This window comes from Ruditapes philippinarum, unplaced genomic scaffold, assembly GCF_026571515.1.
Source record: "Ruditapes philippinarum isolate M1 unplaced genomic scaffold, ASM2657151v2 ctg12178_1_1_1_1, whole genome shotgun sequence".
In the NCBI taxonomy this organism is placed as follows: domain Eukaryota; kingdom Metazoa; phylum Mollusca; class Bivalvia; order Venerida; family Veneridae; genus Ruditapes; species Ruditapes philippinarum.
The window spans coordinates 1-24,667 of NW_026867004.1; the positions used below are offsets into that span (position 1 = coordinate 1).

General features: G+C 34.8%; 1 protein-coding gene across 1 annotated transcript; it reads right to left on the reverse strand.

Moving 5' to 3' along the window:
- Positions 1–309: 309 nt before the first annotated feature.
- On the reverse strand, positions 310–24,667 carry LOC132734474 (U5 small nuclear ribonucleoprotein 200 kDa helicase-like; the record flags this gene model as incomplete). Its single annotated transcript, XM_060721217.1, is given in 22 exon segments — positions 310–401; positions 2,093–2,253; positions 2,825–2,998; positions 3,402–3,502; positions 5,620–5,763; positions 6,306–6,536; positions 7,187–7,338; positions 7,616–7,735; positions 8,374–8,526; positions 9,543–9,721; positions 9,969–10,176; positions 11,062–11,242; positions 11,992–12,203; positions 13,220–13,478; positions 13,904–13,962; positions 16,207–16,377; positions 17,088–17,243; positions 17,711–17,848; positions 18,181–18,354; positions 23,277–23,494; positions 24,014–24,113; positions 24,509–24,667. Coding segments are annotated over 22 exon segments (3,542 nt in total), but the record flags the coding sequence as incomplete, so codon positions are not given.

Genomic DNA, 24,667 nt, shown 5'->3' on the forward strand with positions numbered 1-24,667 from the left:
TTGATTAATAACATATTATCAGGCCATCATTTGAAGTGATAATTTTAAGAGGAGATGTGTAAGAGGTCAGATAGCCCATAAAACAGTATTCCAAGGGTCCTGGGTTCAAGTCCCGGTTAGGCAGCACATTTTTCTCACCCTGTAGCACTTGCATCAGAATCTGTTTTTTATGAGTCAAATACATGCCGTTACAAGAAAATTGTGATGAAACTTTCCTTACTTAAATACGAAACAATTACATTCACTGGAGTAATATTCTTCAATAAAATGTGCTAGAAATCATTTAGTACAACACAATTTACCTTTGCAAGTAGTTTCAAATCAGTGCCAGTTTCACCAGTTAGAACAACCACTTTTTTTCCAAGCTGCAGTCCAAACTTACTGTACCAATCTGTGTACATCTGAAACAAAGAATTACCATGCATTAAAATTGACAGAACCATCAGAGAAAGTTATAGCCAACATCATTTATTGGAGACTGGTATGTTTATCTGCTAAGCAAGTAAGTCTCATCCGACTTTCACTTAGTTAGGATTTTAATATTTTAATATTCTTTACTTGAATACCTTTTAAATAATTATGGATATTCTAAATTCTAAACAGGGCAAGTCAATTGCACACAAATAACAATTGGAGGGTCAACAAAATAAAGACAGATACTTTTTTAGGTTGTATTCTGTAAGTTTAGTTTGTTGGTTTATCAGCAACAATTAGAAATTGTATGAACAGTCAAATGCTAAGTATATAAAATAAACAGACCAACCAAAAACCTCATTTTTGTCACATCAACAACATAAAGGTTATATGGCACTTTCCAACTTTACTTGTGGAAGACAAGGACCTGATGACCTCTATGCATTATTTCAGGAAAATTCCAGCTCCTTGGTAAAACCACTGGCACACCAACGCAATTATCATAGTATTGCAAGCAATCCATAAGTCCCCTACCGGTTAGAACCCCATCAACATTCTGAAGGGCCATTGGCCATTCACTAATGTTTCAATTTTTCTATATTTTAAGTAAATTTGTTGGAAAAGTTCTTTAAAAGAGATCACAGGAAACAGTTTTTATGAACAGACAGACAGACGGACTAAAAGACACTCTTAAGTTAATATTTGAAACATCCCTGTTACCAAAATATAACATTTTTAAAAGCAAAATTCTTAAAGAGAAGATAACTCTTGAATTAAAGATGCAATTTCATAAAAAAATTTCAGCTCTTTTTGACTAATCACAAATAATGTTATATTTGCCATGTTTTAAGCCTATTTGTTGCCAAGGCAACCAATATTTTTTCAAAATAGGGAGAACAGATAAGACATGCATAATCTCAAGACTGCCATCTACCCATATGTCAAGTTTCATAAAAATATTTCCTGTACTTTTTGAGTTATCACTGGATTCAGTGTATGTGTAAAATTTGCCATATTTTCAGTCTATGTGTTGCCATAGCAACCAGAATTTTCAACATAGGAAGAAAAGAAAAAGACGTACATAATCTCCAGACTGCCATCTACCCATATTACAAGTTTCATAAAAATATTTCTATTACTTTTTGCGTTAACATAGGATCCAGTTTATGTGTAAAATTTGTCATATTTTCAGTCTATTTGTTGCCATAGCAACCAGAATTTTCAACATAGGAAGAAAAGAAAAAGACGTGCATAATCTCCAGACTGCCATCTACCCATATTTCAAGTTTCATAAAAATATTTCCAGTACTTTTTGCATTATCACTGGATCCAGTTTATGTGTAAAATTTGCCATAGTTTAAGCCTATTTGTTGCCATAGCAACCAGAATTTTCAGCATAGGAAGAAAAGAAAAAGACGTGCATAATCTCCATACTGCCATCTATCCATATATCAAGTTTCATAAAAATATTTTCAGTACTTTTCAAGTTATCGCGGGATCCAGTTTTGTGGACGGACGGACTGACGGACGGACAGACTGACGGACAGACAGACAGACAGACAGACGGACGGAGGGTAAACCTAAAGTCCCCTCCGGTAAACCGGTAGGGGACTAATAATAATAAAAACTTGTCTGGGTAATTCTTTTGAGCTGTATATGAAAAGTAGTTGAATGGTACCTGTTGGGCTAGGGGTTCCAGTGGTGTTACAAAAACACATCTACCATCTGCATTTTGTGAGAACATTCTAAGAACAGCAAATTCTGCACAAATTGTTTTACCACTCCCTGTTGGTGCCCCAACAAACACATTGTCATCACTGTTGTAAATGGCGTTAAATACTAAAATATAAAGAAATATATCTAAGTTTTTTTCTCAGTCAGATTTTATGTTGTACAAGCACAATATAGGCAATATAGCAACTTTCCAGCTTTACTTGGTGGAGAAAATCCTCAGGTGCTCTTTTCCTGAATATTTCAGGCATGAATAGTTGAGTAGAACCAATGATGTTGTGTAAGCTCACTAGAGAGTTTCTTTACAGGAAATAATTCAAAGTCCGTGACAGGACAGGAATCGAACCCACAGCAGTGATGGGCAAATGGGCTCAAGTCAATGACCATGCACTGGATGCCCATTTTTAATTACAATATCATTAACATTGTCCAAGTATAAATTTCAGCTAAAACCTGAAACCGCTACTACAATCCGATGACATTACTTTTAGTACAGTCCTATAAATACTTGTTATATTTGAAATAACATCAACACCATTAACACTAATATAGCTACTTTTATTACACTATAATTTTAATGAAATGAGAAAGAACAAAGTGACAATTAGTCATCTATATGACCGTGTTCCTTCTTTCACATGATTTTAAGCAAAGATTTAACAGTCACAATACCACCTACCTTGCGTCTGAATTGGGTTGAAGAATGGAAACTTCTCGCTGTAGAGAGATTCAAAGTTTGGATTTCTCAAAGCTGACACTGGCAGTGGCTGCAAGTCCAGTAACTCTGTCGGTGGTGGATACTTCTCTGGTAAGATCAAGTGTCGGAATGAGACCGGCAGCAACGTCTCTGCACCTGTAATGCATAGTCAATTAATAAGTGGCAACATATTTCACAAAATCAGGTTTTTTTCCTCACTAATTTAACATACCAGAAACATTTCACAGACTTACAATAAAACACTTTATTTTTTATCTGCTTTTCAATGAAAACTAGTTTGTACATACCAAATATATTTTAGTTTAAATAAATTACTTTAAGCTAAACTGGGAACATTTTCTTGCAACTTATATTAATCACTTTCGAGTGCTGCTTCCTGGAACCAACCAGTACTGGTGTCGTATAAAGAAACATAGTTTAGACCAGAGTAGGGGTCAAACCCATGATCCCTGGGTTGAGAGGCAGACACCTTTACCAATAGGCAACTGCTCCCCTTTATACAAATACAAACTCTTCTAAAAACACCAATCTAACTCACCTATCCACCTGTCAGACACAACTCTGATGAAGTACTGAGGGGGCAGAGGCTCAAACACTGGTACAAAAAACTTCACATAATGCTCATCCTGTGCAAACTTACTGTAAAATATTAAAAAAGAAACTTAATTTTCAATTTACAGCTACATTAATACACAAACATTTCATGGAAACCATGGTAAATAGTTATTGCTTGATTGATTGACTGGGTTTTACATCACATCAACACAGTTTAGGTCATATGGCGACATTCCAGCTTTACTGATAGAAGAAGACCTTTGGTGCCCCTCTACGCATTATTACAGACACTCGAGTAGTACCATCGACATACCGGAAGGTAGCTGGATAGCTTCCTCACATGAAAGAGGAAGCTATCCAGAGTCTATTTTGGGATTCAAACACACAGTGGTGAAGGGCAAGTGGTTTGAAGACAACAACCTTCTTCACTTGGCCAAGGATGCTACTTAACTATGAAAACAAGAGCGATCAGTAATCACATGTATCGCCTCATGATGGCCAATTTCATGTTGGGACAAATTTTGTGACAGACAGACAGACGGACAGTGCACAACTAGACTTGGTACTGATCATTCCTGTAAAGTTTGGATAAAATTGCACCAGTAGTTTATGAGGAGTAGTCCGGACAAGCTTTTGCGTATCTGGCAACACACAGAAAAAAAGACCTTTTTATCAAAGGGCCATAACTCGGCCAAAAATCATTCAACCGGAAAACCCGTGCAATATGCGCAAGGACTTGAGCTACAGATCAATCCTGTAAAGTTTCATTGAAATTGCATAAGTGGTACAAGAGAAGTAGTCCGGACAAACTTTAAAAATAAAAATTATTAAAGGGCCATAACTCTGACAAAAATCATTGAACCGGAAAATGCTGACAATATGCACAACTAGACTTGGTACTGATCATTCCTGTAAAGTTTGGATGAAATTGCACCAGTAGTTTATGAGGAGTAGTCCGGACAAGCTTTTGTGTATCTGGCAACGACAGAAAAAAACACCTTTTTGTCAAAGGGCCATAACTCGGCCAAAAATCATTCAACCGGAAAACCCGTGCAATATGCGCAAGGACTTGAGCTACAGATCAATCCTGTAAAGTTTCATTGAAATTGCATTAGTGGTATAGGAGAAGTAGTCCGGACAAACTTTAAAATTAAAAATTATTAAAGGGCCATAACTCTGACAAAAATCACTGAACCGGAAAATGCTGACAATATGCACAACTAGACTTGGTACTGATCATTCCTGTAAAGTTTGGATGAAATTGCACCAGTAGTTTATGAGGAGTAGTCCGGACAAGTTTTGTGACGGACGGACAGACGGACAGACGACGGAGAAGTGATCCCTATATGTCGCCACTACTCCGTAGAGGCGACACAAAAACCACAAAGGTAACTGAAAATAGTCAAATTCTACAAAGTTACAATTTAATCTATAAACATTTGCCACAAAAAAATGAATTATTTTGTAAAATGTTGCATGAAAAACCGACATTTGCTTAACATCTATTAAGCAAAAATAAGTTCAGTTTTGAGAAAATTGGCTGACAAAGTAACAGATTCAAATATGAGAATTCAGCAATGTTGCATATACAGGGCTGCCAACAGCAAATTGCAAAATCAGTGGAAAATACGCCGGGGGTCAAGGGGGCTGCGCAAGCCCCTTTGCGGGTCCAGGGCAGAGCCCTGGTGGGGGACCAGGGGGCGAAGCCACCTTGAAGCTCCTGGATTCTGATGATTTGGTATGCCCTAAAATCAATTTCCTGGATTCTAAATTTGACAAATATCCGACATTTTGACGCATTTTGACAACATTTTAGAGCGACAATGTAAACTGTAATTTGATTGGTTATTCTAAAATAGAATACCGGAAAAGACTGGATATGACCAATGAGAAAAGCGCTTACAGACGTACCATAGGCGGCTAGCGTAACGATGAAAGCCGAAGCGTGCCGGTTTTTGGGTACTGTATAAAATATGACGAATGAATTTGTTGTCTTTGTCGAATTTACATCGATCTCAAAAATGACCCAGGAGCTCACGAAATCCGCGGATCCGCGGAAAATCGGCAGCCCTGCATATAATGGACGTATAGAAACTAAGGTAAAACTAAAGCTTTTACAGGGCAATTGTCAAGAAGTATTCCTTTTGTGTAATTCTATATTCAAAATGGATATTTTTCGAAGAGCAAGAAAAAAACCCTACTCTTTGAGAAGGAAGTATTCGTGGTGCAGGATCACTTCACTGTCCACGTCCTCCACAAGGATCCAGAAAGCCTCTGACGTACCATGAACCTTCTCGTCCCACTGGAAATCTGGTGTTATAGTCAACTCTACTCTCAATGTTGATCTAAAAATAGAACAAAATAAATTATTTCTCTGAATTTTAGAGTCAATATCACATCTGTAACAACTTAAATAATGTAACGTCCAAGATGTTGAAAAAACAACAAAGTTTCATGCAGAAAAAGAAACACAATCGCATATACATATTCAACAATCTACAGATGCTCCCCAAGAAACCCTGCAATGTAATTAACAGGATTTAAATTGTGAGCTTTAAAGCCATATAACTGACAATATGATTTAGTGTTCATCTGCAAAAACTGTATTACTTATCTGTAACAGCTACATGACTTTCAATGTGCAATTTTAATGGAATTCGTCCCTTATGCATATGCTATATAATGCTACCGAGTATTGCCAGCCTTACTTCTGTGCATTCTGACCGGACTTTAGGCTGTCAGCTGCTCAATACGGGTAATATGATATTCCAATCACTTAAAATTATAAACACATAGAAAATCAATGAATGGATATTTTTATCAATGCATTCAAGAATGGATATGGAAATTTCTGACGGAAAATAAGCATATAGTAATAAATAAAAACCTTGTAATTGGTAGAATGTGCACAGAAAGCTCGAGTTTTGGGAACTGATGAATAAACTTGTGAACATTCTTGCCGAACTTTGGCATCTTAATGAGTTCTCCGATCTCGTTATGATTCAGATCATAAAGTCTCTCAAACGGTAAATTCTTCTTCTCAATTCTCTTTACTACTTCCTCTTTCTCGTGAACTTTCTTGAACTTGAACTGCCGTAACGGGGTCATTGACTGCCACCTGTTAACAAACACAATGCCAACAAGATCATATCTTTAATATAAATATAGGCTCGGCTTATCAAATTACAGGACTAGGCCCATCTAAAATTATTTTATTCATTTGTGATTATATATTTGTATCACCAACCATGTAAAATATTTAGAGCAAGTGCTACAGTTTAAACTCAAATAACTGACATACATTTATCTGTTTGTTTATTTTCATTTAACTGAATTCCACTGTGTAAAACAATCGTTGATTGGTTGTTAAGAAGGGTAATCCTAAAACTATGGTTATCGACACATGGACACAAACATCTACTTACAAATTACTTCTGATTATATTTTTTGAATCACTTTAAAATGCATGAAAATGGGCTTAAGCATCGACTTCTGTATCATCTTATACTAATACTTATAATATAACTCATACTTTATAAATATAAATACAAAATCTTACCATACAATTTTCTCTATTCAACTAAATTTTTTGCATTTTGAAACCAAAATTCCTATACTTTACAATAGACGGACAGATCAAACTTAAGTAGGTCAAGCCTATGATATAACTTAAGATATAGATTATTAATAGTATTCAGCAATAAGAAAGTAACTTTTTCAATCAGTACTACAATAATAAAGTAGAATATAGATATTTAATAGACTTACATTCGTTTATCAACCATTTTACAGAGTGCTAGAGCCTTGTCAGTAAGCTGTGCCCATCCTCTATGTAACACAATCTCAAACACGGCTCGCATTAGCCGACTAGCAGACTGGGTCACATATACCATGTCTGCCATAAGCGCGAAACCCTCCAACTATAATATATAATAAATAATATAAGGAAAGATATCAAATACAATTCTTCCATCAATCAATGTCTACACTATTTATGACTGTTATTCTATAATTGGTAACAAAAAATCTTTAAAGAGGTTTTCGGGAGTTTACATATAGACATATAAGCAAAACAAAAACTGTGCAATCAAATTTCTTTCAACTTGGCATGATGTTAGAATATAATGACAGAACAAAGTATTGTGCTACATTTTTTTTCAATAAGTGGTACGAAAACAATTGTGTTCGTGACTATACCTTTAACTGTGAGATATAAGCCTGTAACAGTACATTGACTTTAGCACTTGGTTCTTCAATACTCTCTTTGATTGGTATAGGAACTCTTTCCAGCAACTTCAACAGTTCCAACTTCTCTTCCTGTAAAACAGTTCACATTGTTTTGACCCTTTCCTCGCTAAATTATCTTAAATGGACTTATCATTTTTTTTCAATCTAGACAAAACCATTCATCAATTTCAAGAAATGTTCATAGCATTTACTAAATGAATAGCAAACAGTGCAGACCATAATCATTAATCATAACGTAACATGAAATAATGCAATGTCTTCACAATAATTTGCAAAATGTAAATAGATGCAAGAAACCACAAAAAATTAGCCATGGATGTGTTTTTAACTGTTTATTTAGTTATTTTCATGAAATACAATATATATCTCATTGATGTCCCTTAAGATATACTTTATACATAAATGTGTTCCATTCTTATCTATTGAACAAAACATCACACAAAAGAATTTCTAAAATCTACAGGCTTTTTCATGTCTTTCAAGATGATCAGAACTTTTTTTGACACACAGCCTGTCATTTATGCAGTCGGGTAAGACTCTAAACTGTGGGCTACTAAAACTTAATTATTTTAATATTTTATTTGATATTTTATTGAATTCAGGATTTCTATTGAATTCAGGAAATCAATCCAGATTAATGTCTTCAATTTAAAATGACCATATTTTCATAAGGTAATAATATATGACTAATATGTACACTTCCTTACCTCTCTAACTGTGATATATTTAAACTCTGATGACAGAGAGAACACTCGGAATAGTTCTATTTCACTAAGTGTAGGTTTCAAAAGCTGATTGTATGTGGCTATTGTCTCGTGTGTAAGGTAAAAGTGGCTCGCAATACGTCCCAACTCTGTCACCTGTAAAATATATACATATATATTTCTTTTTCTGCTTGGTTCTTAAGACCAAATAAAATAAGCCTTTTACCAATGTCTGTAAGTAGCTTAATCCATTGTTCTAATTTATTAAGTTATGGCTACAAAATGTAATATCATCACTGTCATTTACACAAAAGCTGTGCTCATTAATTCTAAGTGTTTGGTAGTATAACAAGAGACTGGATAATGCAGAATTTTCTAAGTTCAAAAAAGGGCTCTAATCCTGTCGAATTCCAGTAAGAGTTATTGGCCTTGGACAGTGATCTCCTAGTATGCTCTCAAATAACTGAGCAAAGTTTCAACACATTCCCTTCAGTAGTTTTGAGATACAAACTTGCACACAAAAACTTGACCAAAGTGTGACGCGGATGCCTGGTTGTGAATAATAGCTCTCCCTATTCTTTTAATAGTCCAGTAAAAACCTGTTTTTACCTTTTTGTTGGGTAGAAGACACATCATTACTGCAAATATAATCTGACAACTTTTAAGCTTTTCATTGATAGTGGAAGAACCTGCAATCCCCAATCTTTGTACTATCATAATTACAGGAGCATGCAGACATCATAATTACAGGAGCATGCAGACAAGACAGCTGCTTAGAAATCTTATACAAATGAAATTCAAAGTCTTTGTGGAAATTTAGCCTACAGTTTTGTGGCAAAACAATTGAGGTCAGTGACTAACTTTCAGCCATGGTACATAATTATACCCCAAATACAACCCAAATTTAGTACAAATACCAACTTAGTTATAAGCATCCAAATTTAAATAAATTTCACACATTGTTTTAACTTTCCACTTTTAATGTACATGTTTATCTTATATTGAGAAACTATAAAACTTTACATCTTTAAATTAGAAACAGATATATTAAAGAAATATTTTGGAAAAGGTGAAATTTTGAAAAGCTTTTAAAGTTTTTTTGTTTTTGTTTGTAAATTTTTAATGCAAAAGATTCGTCATATATATATATATATAACAACAGTTTAATCTACCTGGAAACTGCCCGTCTTTTTGTCATACTTGACGAGGTTGTGTTTATCAAGAAGACAAGCTGCTGAATGAATCAGATCTTTCCGACGTTGATGCAGCAATGGATCGTCTTTGATCTGGTCGTGACTAACTCCGTACAAGGTCGGCTGACGTAACATTCGAATATAAAGGTATGTGTAACCTGAAAATAATGATCCTTACATTTTTCAAATGAAGTTTTGAAAGACATACAATAGAATTCAGTGCATCAGTTATATCATTTAAAAACATTGTAGCTAGCTTTTTAATCAAGTGATGAAATAAACATGTTTTTCATTTAAATTCTTCTTTTATAATATAACTACTATATTTAGCCAACCTATATTATAAGTAATAAATATCGACATACATGTATAACAAAAGTATATGTCAGATATCACATGACATACCTAGCCAATCAACTGCTTCTTTGACATTCTGTACAGTGCCGAGGACCACCTCCGCGTTAAGGTTATCAGCCATTTTGCCGATAAACTGACTTTCAATTGGTAACTGTTGATTCATCAATGACAAATAATACTGAAGCTCACTGTGATTGGTCAACATGATACCTTCTCCTTTAGTGTCATACTGAGGTCTTCCAGCACGTCCTAACATCTACAAATACAAGATAATACATCTCAGATCTAGTCATATTTCTACAAGTATCATTCATGACTATTTGTCATGGTAAAATTACAGTTAACAAATTGATGTGGTGATTTTTAAGCCATACAGGAATAGGAGGACTTAAAAATTGAGCCGCAACACAACAAAACCAACATAATGCGTTTGCGACCAGCATGGATCTAGACAAGCCTGCTCATCCGCGCACTCTGATCAGGATCGCTATCAGTTTCTCTACTTGTAATAGAGTTGGTAAGCGAACAGCATGAATCCTGATAAGACTGCGCGGATGCGCAGGCTGGTCTGGATCCATGCTGGTCGCAAACGCACTATGTTGGTTTTGTCATGACGCGGCTTAAATATTATTTCTGGCACGAGCAACCATATCCAAAGAACATCTGACCTGTTTGCTAGCTAGATGACATGCTCATTTAGAGTCAGAAACATTCACCATATAATAAGAGGCACTTTCTTATAGGCATCTCAGTTTACATTTTGCTGTTTTCCTTTTCCTTTTCAAGGCTAAATTTCAACTGTAGGTTTACCGGCTGAACATTGTTTAAAGATCATACAATTTTTTTTATTAAGAATTAATTATATGAACACAACTTAGAAATTTATTGTAAATATACAGTTATTGTAAATGTATCATATTTATTACAAATTATTTATTGTGTATATGTATGTGTGCATGTATTTTAAATTAGTAATAATCAAGGGCAACTTTAATCATTTATTTTACATCTTTCATCATATGCCTTTCATACAAAAACGGATAAATGGAGACGAAAAAAATGAAGAAATTTATGGAAAGCATCCTGGAAAGGATAAAATTGTGTTTATCATTCACTAATGGCATATCAAAACTAGTAGTACCTGCATGACATCAAGGGCACTTAACTCCACCCATCTTCCCTTCTCTGGACTGTATATTTGTGTCCCTTTAATAATGACAGTATGTGCGGGTAGATTGACACCCCAGGCGAGAGTTGATGTTGACACTAACACTTGTATATGTCTGTCTGTGAACAAATCCTCTACCAGGGCTCGATCAACTCTGTATATAAAAACATTTCATGTATAAAATGTGCTTTTTCTAATTCAATCTATCACTATATCTAACAAACAGAGTAATCTTAACAAACAGAGTAATCTCAACAGACGGAGTAATCTTAACAAACAGAGTAATCTCAACAGACAGAGTAATCTTAACAAACAGAGTAATCTCAACAGAGGGAGTAATCTTAACAAACAGAGTAATCTCAACAGACAGAGTAATCTTAACAAACAGAGTAATCTCAACAGACAGAGTAATCTTAACAAACAGAGTAATCTCAACAGAGGGAGTAATCTTAACAAACAGAGTAATCTCAACAGACAGAGTAATCTTAACAAACAGAGTAATCTCAACAGACGGAGTAATCTTAACAAACAGAGTAATCTCAACAGACAGAGTAATCTTAACAAACAGAGTAATCTCAACAGACAGAGTAATCTTAACAAACAGAGTAATCTCAACAGAGGGAGTAATCTTAACAAACAGAGTAATTTCCAGAGACAAATTTTCTCCACAGACAAACATAGTACTCTCCTCAAGCAGATTTTTTAAACAGACAATATTCTTCACTATCAAAAAGAATAACCTTAACAGACAAATTATGTAATCTCAACAGACAAATTGAAAGTTCTCAACAGACAGAACAGGGGTATTTCACATTTTAATCCTAAGTATAAATCTTTGATAATGAAACAAAAATTTCCTATAAATCTGGTTCCAGTAACTTTACAGTATCATTAAGTACATACTTATTCATGCCAGCATGATGTATAGCAAAGCCATATGGTAGTAGATCTTTCAGCTCCAAATTCTTCACATGTTCCGATTCTGTACGTAAAACTTCTGTTGATATTGATCCTTCCTTCAGGAAGAGACCCAGTGTATCTTTCTCCAGGCACATGTCTCGTATTGCACGAGCTGTCTTTCCTGTTTCCTTTCTCGAATGTACAAATACCAAAACCTGGAAAAAATAGAATGTTCTCTATCAATATACTTAAAATTATGATGAGGTTGTTTAATTCTGTAGCCTCTGCAGAGGTGCCCTTTGTTTAAGAAAAAATATTTTGGTTTTTGTGTCGCCTCTACGGAGAAGTGGGGACATATAGGGATCACTTCTCCGTCGTCTGTCTGGCCGCCCTTCCGTCACAAAACTTGTCCGGACTATTCCACATAAACTACTGGTGCAATTTCATCCAAACTTTACAGGAATGATCAGTGCCAAGTTTAGTTGTGCATATTGTCAGCATTTTCCGGTTCAATGATTTTTGTCAGAGTTATGGCCCTTTAATAATTTTTATTTTTAAAAGTTTGTCCGGACTACTTCTCTTATACCACTAATGCAATTTCAATGAAACTTTACAGGATTGATCTGTAGCTCAAGTCCTTGCGCATATTGCACGGGTTTTCCGGGTGAATGATTTTTGGCCAAGTTATGGCCCTTTGATAAAAAGGTGTTTTTTTCTGTGTGTTGCCAGATACACAAAGCTTGTCCGGACTACTCCTCATAAACTACTGGTGCAATTTTATCCAAACTTTACAGGAATTATCAGTACCAAGTCTAGTTGTGCACTGTCTGTCTGTCTGTCACAAAACTTGTCCCAACAGGAAATTGGCCATCATGAGGCGACACATGTGATCACTGATCGCTCTTGTTAATTATTACGTTAAATGAAATATATTGTTGTTTTTACATGTTCAGTGTATGTAAGATACCAAATTACTTTGCAGAGTTGTCAATTCTGATCAATAAGCATCATTTAGTTTTAAGGAACAAAAAATATAAGTAATGAGAAAGAATGAAAACATGAATTAGTTAAACTGAAAATAATTCTCTTCTTTCCAAAGGTAGTTTTAGGCATTGATAAATATCTAATACCTTCAGAAGAAAAATTCTGTAAAACATGTCTCAACATTTGGCTTCTCTCAAAATATTTCTTTAACTAGTAATCTTTTATTAATAATAATTCATTAGTTTACCTGATTTTTCCCAGCATGCTCCATAACCTTCTCGTAGACAATCTCGTTCATAATCTGAAATCTCTTCACTGGTTTCTTCTCAGTTATACCAATAAACTGCTGTTCTAACGGTACAGGTCTGAAACTGTTGTCAAAGAAGAACAAGCCCTCAGATGGCTCGACACGTAGAAACGTGGCCACGTCTTCATAATTAGGCAGAGTAGCACTGAGGCCAACAAGCCGGACATCCTCTTGGGTAGTTTCAATGTTTCTTATCGTTCTGAAAGTAAATTTTTTAGTTTTAAATATTTCAAATTATATTATTAGTGTAACTACTATACTGTATACTTTAAATTTCATAAAGGACCATATTTATTTAACAAAAAAGAAGAAAATATTTATTGCCAAGCAAGAGACCATTTTATAATGTACGTAGTACGTAATAAAAGATACAAAAATCAAATCAATATCTGTTCTTTCAACCATTATGAACTGTTATGAATTGGTTAAAATAGACTTATACCTCTTTTCAGTTTTCATATATCTTTTTTCCTTACATTTTTGTCACATGAGAGGGCATTTTCCACTGGGATGTAATTATTGGAGAAAATACCATGATTGAGATCTGTAATACTTAGGTAAAAAATCTGACATATTGCACTTCTAGAAGAGCTAACAGCCTTTGTATATTCTTAAGTAACCTACCTGGCAACAAGAGATTCTAAAACTGGTCCTCTTTCATCGTGCAATAAATGCACCTCATCCTAAAATACAAAATAATTTCTTAAGTTATGATATGAAATAACAATACAATTGTTTAAAAAAGGTTCTTTGTTTTACCAATATCAGATTTCAATTAAGTTTATGATGTTCTTTGCTATTTTTTTAGACACACTAAATAGTTGCAAATTTGTACTAGCCGGTATTAGTCAGGGAAGTAAAATTTAATGTCCCACCAACACCGCTTATGTCATATAGTAACATAACTGTCATATGGCAAGATGCTCTATTATCAAATATTTAAGCTTATAGCTTTTCAGCAATGGCTTTTGTAAGAGAGGGACTTAAAATAAGCTATTGTGCCTTATGCACGATTCAAACCGATATATATTCTACCTATCAGATGTTATGATATAAATAACACAGTAAATGAATCAAAATGTCAACCAAGTTCAAATGAAAGTTGTGACAAAATGAACTGCTCAGTCACACAAACAAGAGGGCCATGATGGCCCTGAGGTCGCTCACCTGTATATAGCCCCCCCCCCCAACCATCCCCCCCAACCTTGCAGGGCCAATTTAACCCAAGGGCTTTTATTTGCACAAACTTGGTAGACACATATAAGAAGATGTTTCATGCTAAACATCTAAGCTCTAGCTCATTGGGCTTTTTTAAAGAAGATTTTTTTTTGAGTTTTTACTATACACATATAGTTAAAAACAATGACACCCCTGGGGCCGGGCCAGTTTTGACCCCAGGGCTTTTATTTGAACAAACTTTGTAGACACTTACTAGAAGATGTTTCATGCTTAATATCTAAACTCTAGCTATTTGGGTTTTTTCAAAGAAGATTTTAAGTTTTTGCTATGTATACACATATAAAGAAAATCAATGACCCCCAGGGCGGGGCCAATTTTGACCCCAGGTCTTTTATTTGAACAAACTTTGTAGACACTCACTAAAAGATGTTTCATGCTTAATATCTTAACTCTAGCTATTTGGGTTTTTTCAAAGAAGATTTTTTAAGTTTTGCTATACACATATAAGGAAAATCAATGACCCCCGGGGCGGTGCCAATTTTGACCCCAGGGCTTTTATTTGAACAAACTTGGTAGACACCTATTAGAACATGTTTGATGCTAAATATCTTAGCCATAGCTCTTTGAGTTCTTTAAAAGAAGATTTTTTAAGTTTTTACTATATGCATATAGGGAAAATCAATGACCCCCCGGGGCGGGGCCAATTTTGACCCCAGGGCTTTTATTTGAACAAACTTGGTAGACACTTATTAGAACATGTTTCATGCTAAATATCTTAGCTCTATCTCTTTTGGTTCTTTAAAAGAAGAGTTTTTAAGTTTTTACTATATGCATATAGGGAAAATCAATGACCCCCTGGGGCGGGGCCAATTTTGACCCCAGGGCTTTTTTGTGAACAAACTTGGTAGACACCTATTAGAACAATCTTAGCCATAGCTCTTTGAGTTATTTAAAAGAAGATTTTTTAAGTTTTTACTATATGCATATAGGGAAAATCAATGACCCCCCGGGGCGGGCCAATTTTGACCCCAGGGCTTTTATTTGAACAAACTTGGTAGACACTTATTAGAACATGTTTCATGCTAAATATCTTAGCTCTAACTCTTTTGGTTCTTTAAAAGAAGAGTTTTTAAGTTTTTACTATATGCATATAGGGAAAATCAATGACCCCCTGGGGCGGGGCCAATTTTGACCCCAGGGCTTTTATTTGAACAAACTTGGTAGACACCTATTAGAACATGTTTGATGCTCAATATCTTAGCCATAGCTCTTTGAGTTCTTTAAAAGAAGATTTTTTAAGTTTTTACTATATGCATATAGGGAAAATCAATGACCCCCTGGGGCGGGGCCAATTTTAACCCCAGGGCTTTTATTTGAACAAACTTGGTAGACACTCACTAGAAGATGTTTCATGCCAAATATCTAAGCTCTAGCTCTTATGGTTTTTTAAAAGAAGATATTTAAAGTTTTTTCTTTCGGTTGCCATGGCAACCAGAGTTCTGCATGGAATTAAATTCTTTGAACAATTTTTAAAGGTGACCACCAAAGGAACATTCCTGTGAAGTTTGGATGAAATTGGCTTAGTGGTTTATGAGGAGATGTCATTTAATGTAAAAGTTTACGGACGGACGCCGGACGGACGCCGGACGAAAAGCGATCACAAAAGCTCACCCTGTCACTTTGTGACAGGTGAGCTAAAAATATTAGACAAACATACAAAACTTGTAAGTTAAATAAAGGGAGCTTACAAAGATCATAAGTCTGACAAGTTGTGTATAAGTTCTCTCCCCTCCTTTTCTTGTAATGATATCCCATTTCTCTGGTGTACAAACAATAATCTGAGTGGCATTTATCTGTTCCTTTGTCACTTGAGAATCACCTGTCAACTCCTCTACTTTGATACCATAGGACTTCAATCTCTGTAACAGGAAGAATTCTTTTTTATCAGCATGTAAATGATTATAATTATGCAATACGGGACTACTTTAAAGACTCATTTCTGTACTCATCAATAATCAAGCACTTATTTCAAACAAAACCGAGTGACTAAATTCAAATTTCCAACAAATGTACCTGAACCGTAGCTAAATAACTAAAACTACAAAGAACTGTTACAATGTTTTCAGCCACTTAATAAGCAAACAGTTTGTTGACCTGATAAGGTTCATTTAGTTTGAATTGATTACACAAAACAAGTATAAACACAGTATATGTCATATGGCGACTTTACAGCCATACTGGTGGAAGAAGACCTAAGGTTTCCTTGTGAGCATTATTTCAGGCACAAACTGGCACCTGAGTAGAACCACCAACATTCTGTAAGCTAGCTGGATAGCTTACTCACATTTACGAATCCAAAGTCTCTGTCTAGATTCAAACTCACAGTGATGGGGGCAAGTGGTCTGATGCCATTAACCTTAACAACTCGGCCACAGATGCCCCTTGGTCATAGATCAAGAGACAAATCTTTGCAAAATATTTTATCAGTTTTGATATTAATTAAACCTGAATGAAACCAATTTATTATAATTATACTAACAATTTTAGAAACAGCATTTGATCATTTAATGGTAATACTGCTAAACTTTAATTTGTATACATGTATAACAATTTTAAAGGTTCTACACACCATTCCAAATCCGCCAACCATTTCCTGTACAAGTGATTTCATGGGTGCCACATAGACTATCTTAAACTCATCTCCGTTGATCGTACCATCAGGATTCACATGCTTACCAATCTCTCGTAACATGGTCAACAATGCAACATTTGTTTTACCTGCTCCCTATTTTAATATAAACAATGCAAGTTCAAAATTAAGAGTAATAAGTTCAAAATAAAGAGTAATACACATCAAGTATAAACAATGTTCATTTTAAAAACAGAACACATGTTTGCAGAAATATCACAAAATTTATCAATAGCTTCCATACTAGAAAATAATTTAATGTCACAAACAGAATTTAAACAGTTAGTCATGAAGAACTTTATTACAGACTCTTCTTACAGAATAACTATCATGAAATGTTACTGACAGTGAAGAATCTATAAGAACATCTACATTTCAATGATATCAAAAAAAGTTCAAGTTCATTGGCAATTCTTATTAATTTTTATATTTCAAAACAGCAAAAAAATAAATTCTGAAATGTTAAATATTTCATTATCATACTGTATAATTGAATTCTGACAATAAGAAACTTGTAGGTAGCTCTTTTCCCTAGCAATCATTAATGTAGAGAATAAACTTACTGTTGGGGCACAAAGGAGGAGATTTTGATCTGTTTCCATTGCTGCTTTAAACAAGCGACTCTGTATTCTGTTCAATGTTTGGAACCCTTCAAAAGCTGGCTGAGCATATTTTGGTAGCCTGTCTATATTCACCAATGACTGAAAAAATGGAGAGCATATCAGCATTAACTCTCCTGTTGCTACTATTAAAGAACACAAATCTATCATTACAAATAATAATAATTCTGAGAATAATGAGCCAATATTAAAAACCTTTGCAAATCTTTTCACTCAAATTAGGGCAAAAATAGCACAAAGATACGACTTTGAATTTATTTCTTAGAATATTTCTTACTTATCTTTTGCATATCTTTCTGTTTTAAGTTTTTAGGCTCTAAGACCTCAGTGGAGTTCCTTTAATCTAACTGATCTTCAAAACAGAACAGTATTTCATTTACAACCTCAATTTTCCTGTCAAAAAACAACATTACCTCGTCCGAGTCAAACGGTTGTGGTTTTAGAGCAGGTACATGCACCTCCTCATACCCTTTCCTCTGTTTTCTAAATGATCCATCTGGTAGCTGACACTTCTTGTTGGCCATCAAATGACTGCCATGAGTGAATGACAAGTCCTCAAGATCAAGATTGCTGACATATCCAAGCTCCTGTGTAGAAAATAATTCCAATTTTTTTGTTTGTTCATTTTCAGTTCATTAAATTTCCAGTTATTTTAATGCTGTTTACTAATTCAATTTAATTTAAGCATTTTTTTCCTGGTATTTAATGGTGAGCAATTATAAAAGAATACTGCCCCCATTACCATCATTTCACAACCCATTTTGGCGAGACACCAAATTTCTTCAAAAAGATGCGGCATCACTTAAAATAGCTTTAAAAAAAGATTGCATTTGAGAACAAGAACTGTCGGAGGACAGTAAAGCTCGACTATTCGAAAATTTGTCACAAGGGTGTATCATTGAGTATAATAATGCTTACCTATATGAATACATAAAATTGTCCGAAAAGGTACAAACTCTTCAAGTTTCAATACATTCCCTTCAGTAGTTATGGAGATACAAGCTTACATACAAAAACTTAACCAAGATTTTCTATGTCGAAAAGGGGGCATAATTATGAAATAAAACAATTCAGAGTTATGGGACTTGTACAATCACCTTAGATAATCACAGAGACCAAGTGTGTGAAGTTTCAATCCATTCCCTTCAGTAGTTATGGAGATACCAGCTTACACGCAAAAACTTAACCAAAATTTCTAAGTCGAAAAAAGGGGCATAATTATGTTAAAAAGCAAATCCGAGTTATGGGACTTGTGCCAATCATCTAAGATAATCAGAGAGAACAAGTGTGTGAAGTTTCAATCCATTACCTTCAGTAGTTATGGAGATACCAGCTTACATGCAAAAACTTAACCAAGAATTTCTAAGTCAAAAAGGGGCATAATTATGTAAAAAAGCAAAATCAGAGTTATGGGACTTGTGCCAATTATCTTAGATAATCACAGAGAACAAGTGTGTGAAGTTTCAATCCATTCCCTTCAGTAGTTATGGAGATACCAGCTTACACGCAAAAACTTAACCAAGAATTTCTAAGTCGAAAAAGGGGCATAATTATGTAAAAAAGCAAATCAGAGTTATGGTACTTGTGCCAATTGTCTTAGATAAACACAGAGAACAAGTGTGTGAAGTTTCAATCAATTCCCTTCAGTAGTTATGGAGATAACAGCTTACATACACAAACTTAACTAAGAATTTCTAAGTCGAAAAAGGGGCATAATTATGTTAAAAAGCAAACCAGAGTTATGGGACTTGTGCCAATCATCTTAGATAATCACAGAGAACAAGTGTGTGAAGTTTCAATCCATTCCCTTCAGTAGTTATGGAGATACCAGCTTACATACAAAAACTTAACCAAGAATTTCTAAGTCGAAAAAGGGGCATAATTATGAAAAAAAGCAAATCAGAGTTATGGGACTTGTGCCAATCATCTTTAGATAATCACAGAGAACAAGTGTGTGAAGTTTCAATCCATTCCCTTCAGTAGTTATGGAGATACCAGCTTACATACAAAAACTTAACCAAGATTTTCTAAGTCGAAAAAGGGGCATAATTATGAAATAAAACAATTCAGAGTTATGGGACTTGTGCCAATCATCTTAGATAATCACAGAGAACAAGTGTGTGAAGTTTCAATCCATTCCCTTCAGTAGTTATGGAGATACCAGCTTACATACAAAAACTTAACCACAGGGACGCCGACGCCGACAAATGGGTGACTGCATTAGCTCGATTATTCTGCGAATAGTCGAGCTAAAAATGCTATGCCACCGCATTAATACAACACTAAATAGTAGTGTAGGAACAGATTTTCTTTGTTTCTATACAATTTTGAAGATTGTCATAATGCATAGATCCCTGACCTATCTAATTCTTATTATCAGATTAGTGGTTAAATCTGTTGTTAACTCAATAAAAGATCAGAGTAGGAATATATCAATGCACTTGAGTCTAGTGAATTTGGTGGTGAAGGTCATATTTCACACAGCCTAAATTTCATGACTACATCAAAGGACAACATAGTAAGACACTTTGTCAAAATCTAGGTCAGCTGAAATCAAAGTTTACTTAACATCTTAATCTGTACACATGGTTCAAATTTCATAGCTGTACATCAAAGGACAAGAAAGTAGGTCACATCATCAAAATCTAGTTCACCTGATATCAAAGTTCAATTTTACAACTAAAACTGTGCACATGGTCAAAATTTCATTGCTGTACATTAAAGGACAAGAAAGTAGGTCACTGTCCCCTTGGGCAAGGCAAAATTTTGGACCCAAGGGTTTAATTCAAAACAATCTTGATACAGGTCCACCAAACAACATTTCAAGTCAAATATCTAAGCTGTAGCTTTCTCCTATTCAGAAAAGATTTGTTTTATTTTCTGTTTTTACTACGTGAACATAATGAGATTCACTGCCCCTGGGCAGGGCCAATTTTAACACTAGGGCATAATTAAAACAACTTTAGTAGAGAACCCATAGAATATATTATAGAGCAAACATCAAAGCTCTATGCCTTGTACCTTCAGACAAAAATATTTCTTTTTTTTTTTTACTATATGTACATAGTAAAAATCAATGACTCCTGGGGGTGGGGCCAATTTTGACCCCAGGGCTATAATGTGTACAATCTTGCTAGAGTTTCACTACATAATGTTTCATGCAAAATATCTTAACTCTAGCCTTTGTAAATTTAGAGAAGGTGATTTTTTAAGTTTTTACTATATACATATAAGGAAAACCTATGGCCCATGGGGCGGGGCTAATTTTGACACAAGAGGCAAAATTTGAACAACTTTGTAAAGTACCTATAGATGATATCATTTAACAAAATATTCAAGCTCTAAGCCTTGTACCTTCAGACAATAAGATTTTTTTATTTTTTACTATATGTATATATTGAAAATCAATGACCCCGGGCAGGGGCAATTTTGACCCCAGGGCTATAATTTGAACAATCTTGCTAGAAGTTCACTTCACAATGTTTCATGCAAAATATCTAACCTCTAGCATTTGCTAGAAGAAATTTTTTTACTATAAAGTTTTTTCTATATACATATAAGGAAAAACAATGACCCCAGGGGCAGGGCCGATTTTGACCCCAGGGCTATAATTTGAACAATCTGAGTAGATGTCTACCAGACAATGCCTTATGCAAAATATCTAAGCTCTAGGCCTTTTGGGTCTTTACAAGAAGGTATTTTAAGTTTTTACTATATGTACATATAGTGAAAATCAATGACCCCCGGGGCGGAGCTGATTTTGACCCCAGGGCTATAATTTGAACAATCTTGGTAATGGTCTATCAGACAATGCCTTATGCAAAATATCTAAGCTCTAGACCTTTTGGGTCTTTACAAGAAGTTATTTTAAGTTTTTACTATATGTACATATAGTGAAAATCAATGACCCCGGGGCGGGGCAGATTTTGACCCAGGGTTATTATTTGAATAATCTTGGTAGAGGTCTACCAGACAATGCCTTATGCAAAATATCTAAGCTCTAGGCCTTTTGGGTCTTTACAAGAAGTTATTTTAAGTTTTTACTATATGTACATATAGTGAAAATCAATGACCCCCGGGGCGGGGCCGATTTTGACACCAGGGTTATAATTTGAACAATCTTGGTAGAGGTCTACCAGACAATGCCTTATGCAAAATATCTAAGCTCTAGGCCTTTTGGGTCTTTACAAGAAGATTTTTTAAATTTATTCTTATAATTCCTTTTGGTTGCCATGGCAACCAGATTTCTGCATGGAATGAAATTCTTTGAACAACTTTGGAAGCCCTTCACCCAAGGATCAATCCTGCCAAGTTTAGTTGAAATTGGACAAGTGGTTTTTCACAAGAAGATTTTTTAAGTTCACTATATAATCTATATAACACACACACACACAAACAAACACACAGGTGAATCGCTATATGCCACCGCATCGCAGATGCTGCGGTGGCATAAAAACAGTATCTATAATAAAAATCACCAAAAACATGTGCCTTGACTGAACTACAGTAAAGTTGAGACAAAACAAGAGCTGTCCGTAAGACAGCGCGCTCGACTTTTTTATTGCTTGCCAATAAAAAAAGTTTTTGCAGTAAAAGGCAATACAAGAATCTCTGTATTTTTAAAGTGAACTAGTTGTTTGATACCCTTGAATATTACAGCAATGTTTATATGACATAATTTATGGTAAAGTGAACAAGTGGATAGGAATGAATTTTTTTAGATTTTTTAAGTTTTTTAGTGCTTGCCTATAATACAAAACATTGACAGTTAAGGGCCATAATTCAAATAAAATCTTTGACAGAATTACCTTCTCCTGGACATGTTTGGGAATCATGATTGTAAACAAGTATTCCAACTTTCAAATTAATATCTCAAAACAGTTCAGTCAAAAAGTGGACTGGTACTAAAAACTTAACCAAGATTCTAAGTCGATAAAAGGCCTTAATTTTTAAAACAAATCCTTGACAGAGTTACCTTCTCTTGCGTACAGATGGGGGTAATGATGTGAAATAGCATTAAAAGTTTCAAAGCAATATCTCAAAGGGTTAAGGCAATAAGTGGATTTTACCCATATTCAATGTATTTTCTAAGTCAAAAAGGGGCATAATTCTGTCAAAAACCTTGACAGAGTTATGTCCTCTTGTCTGTTGATGAAGGTCGTGATGGTAAACAAGTATGGTCAGTTTCAAAGCAATACCTCCAATGGTTTTGAAATAAAGTGAGGTGGTACAAAAAACTTAACCAAGCTCAATACACTTTCTAAGTCAAAAAAGGGCCATAATTCTGTCAAAAACCTTGACAGAGTTATGTACTCTTGTCTGTAGATGGAGGTTATGATGGTGAACAAGTATGGTAAGTTTCAAAGCCATACTTGTAATACTTCTGAAATAAAGTGGGGTGGTGCGAAAAACTTAACCAAGGTATGACGCCAACGCCGACGCCGACGCCGGGGCGAGTAGGATAGCTCCCCTTTTCATAGAAAAGTCGAGCTAAAAACTGGAACAGTACCTGTGTATCGTCGGTATCCATGGCCTCAATATCTGCTGCGACGCGGCTTTTCCTTGCCTGGTCTCGACGTGACCTCTCTTCAGATACGATATCTTCTTTATCTATAGCTTGTAGAGCCTGTAAAATCTTCAGTAATTCTGGTTCACTCTCCATCTTCTCCTCTATGTCAACTTTTTCTTTCTCATTCTGAGCTTGAGCCAGTAGTGTACAGTATAGGACTGAAAAAACAACCAGTTAGCCAATGAGTGCTTGATTTAAATGTCTCCCTTGGGCAAAGTGTCACCTAGATAAGTTAAAGTGGAGTGGCTTAATCTTCATACAATTATTTGGGTGTTGGATGCTCACTGAATTTTTTTTAACAATAGAAAATCACAGTGATTTTTCATTGTATATTACCAGAGGCCTATAAAATGCCTTTTCCCAATTGAAAATTTCTTTAAAATCATGCAGTTTTCCTAAAAATCTGAACTTACACCAGCTTGTTAACTTCCCAAATTAGCAATATTAGCGGTAATTTTTTCCAAAATCAAGGAACTATGGCATCTTCCCAATTAAGTGAGAAAACCCACAGCATCAGAGATTTCTATTGAATACAGTTATACAAGAAGTCTTTAATCCTACCTTTATCAGATAATCAGTGTTCTATACATTCGCATCAAAAAGTTTCGGCAAAATATGAAAATTCTTAATCTATAAAAATGATATAAAGTGAATTTCTGTCATGACTTTAAACTTACTCATCTGTCTATACTGCCTCAAAACTTTGATAAAGGCAAATGCATCAACTCCCAGTAACATGACCAACTGATTCTCTGCCTCCCTGTCATCACCAGATGCCTAAAATATGTTAAATCACAGGTAAACTTAGACCATTGGAGATGAGTGAAAAAGGTTAAAACCCAGGTTTAGACAAAGTTTAAATATTACATATATATACATCAATCTGTTTTATCTATATAATAATGTTATGGTGTTTGATGAAACTGATCTCTTTTTTTTAATTTGGAACAAAAAGAATTGCATATATGTGTGATATTAGGCTGTGAGGGAATCCACTTGATGCAATCATTAAAATTGAAATTTTTCCATTTGCAAAGAGTCAACATTGTAACTGTAAAATCACTTAACATTTTCAACTGTAAATGATGTGTACAAAATTGCATTACACAAGTATTTATCAAACAGTTCTGAAAAAATAATAAACTCCTTAATTTGATATAAAGCAAATATACCTGGAGAATTTGTAGAACTTCTTTAGATTTTGACTGTGCCATGGTTGGATCATCTGGGTAATATTTACTCAGGTTTCTCTGTAGCCAAAAGGCATCTATATCTCTCGGGTGAAGTCCAACACTATCCTTAGCACTTAGACTCTGGTCTCCACCACCAAG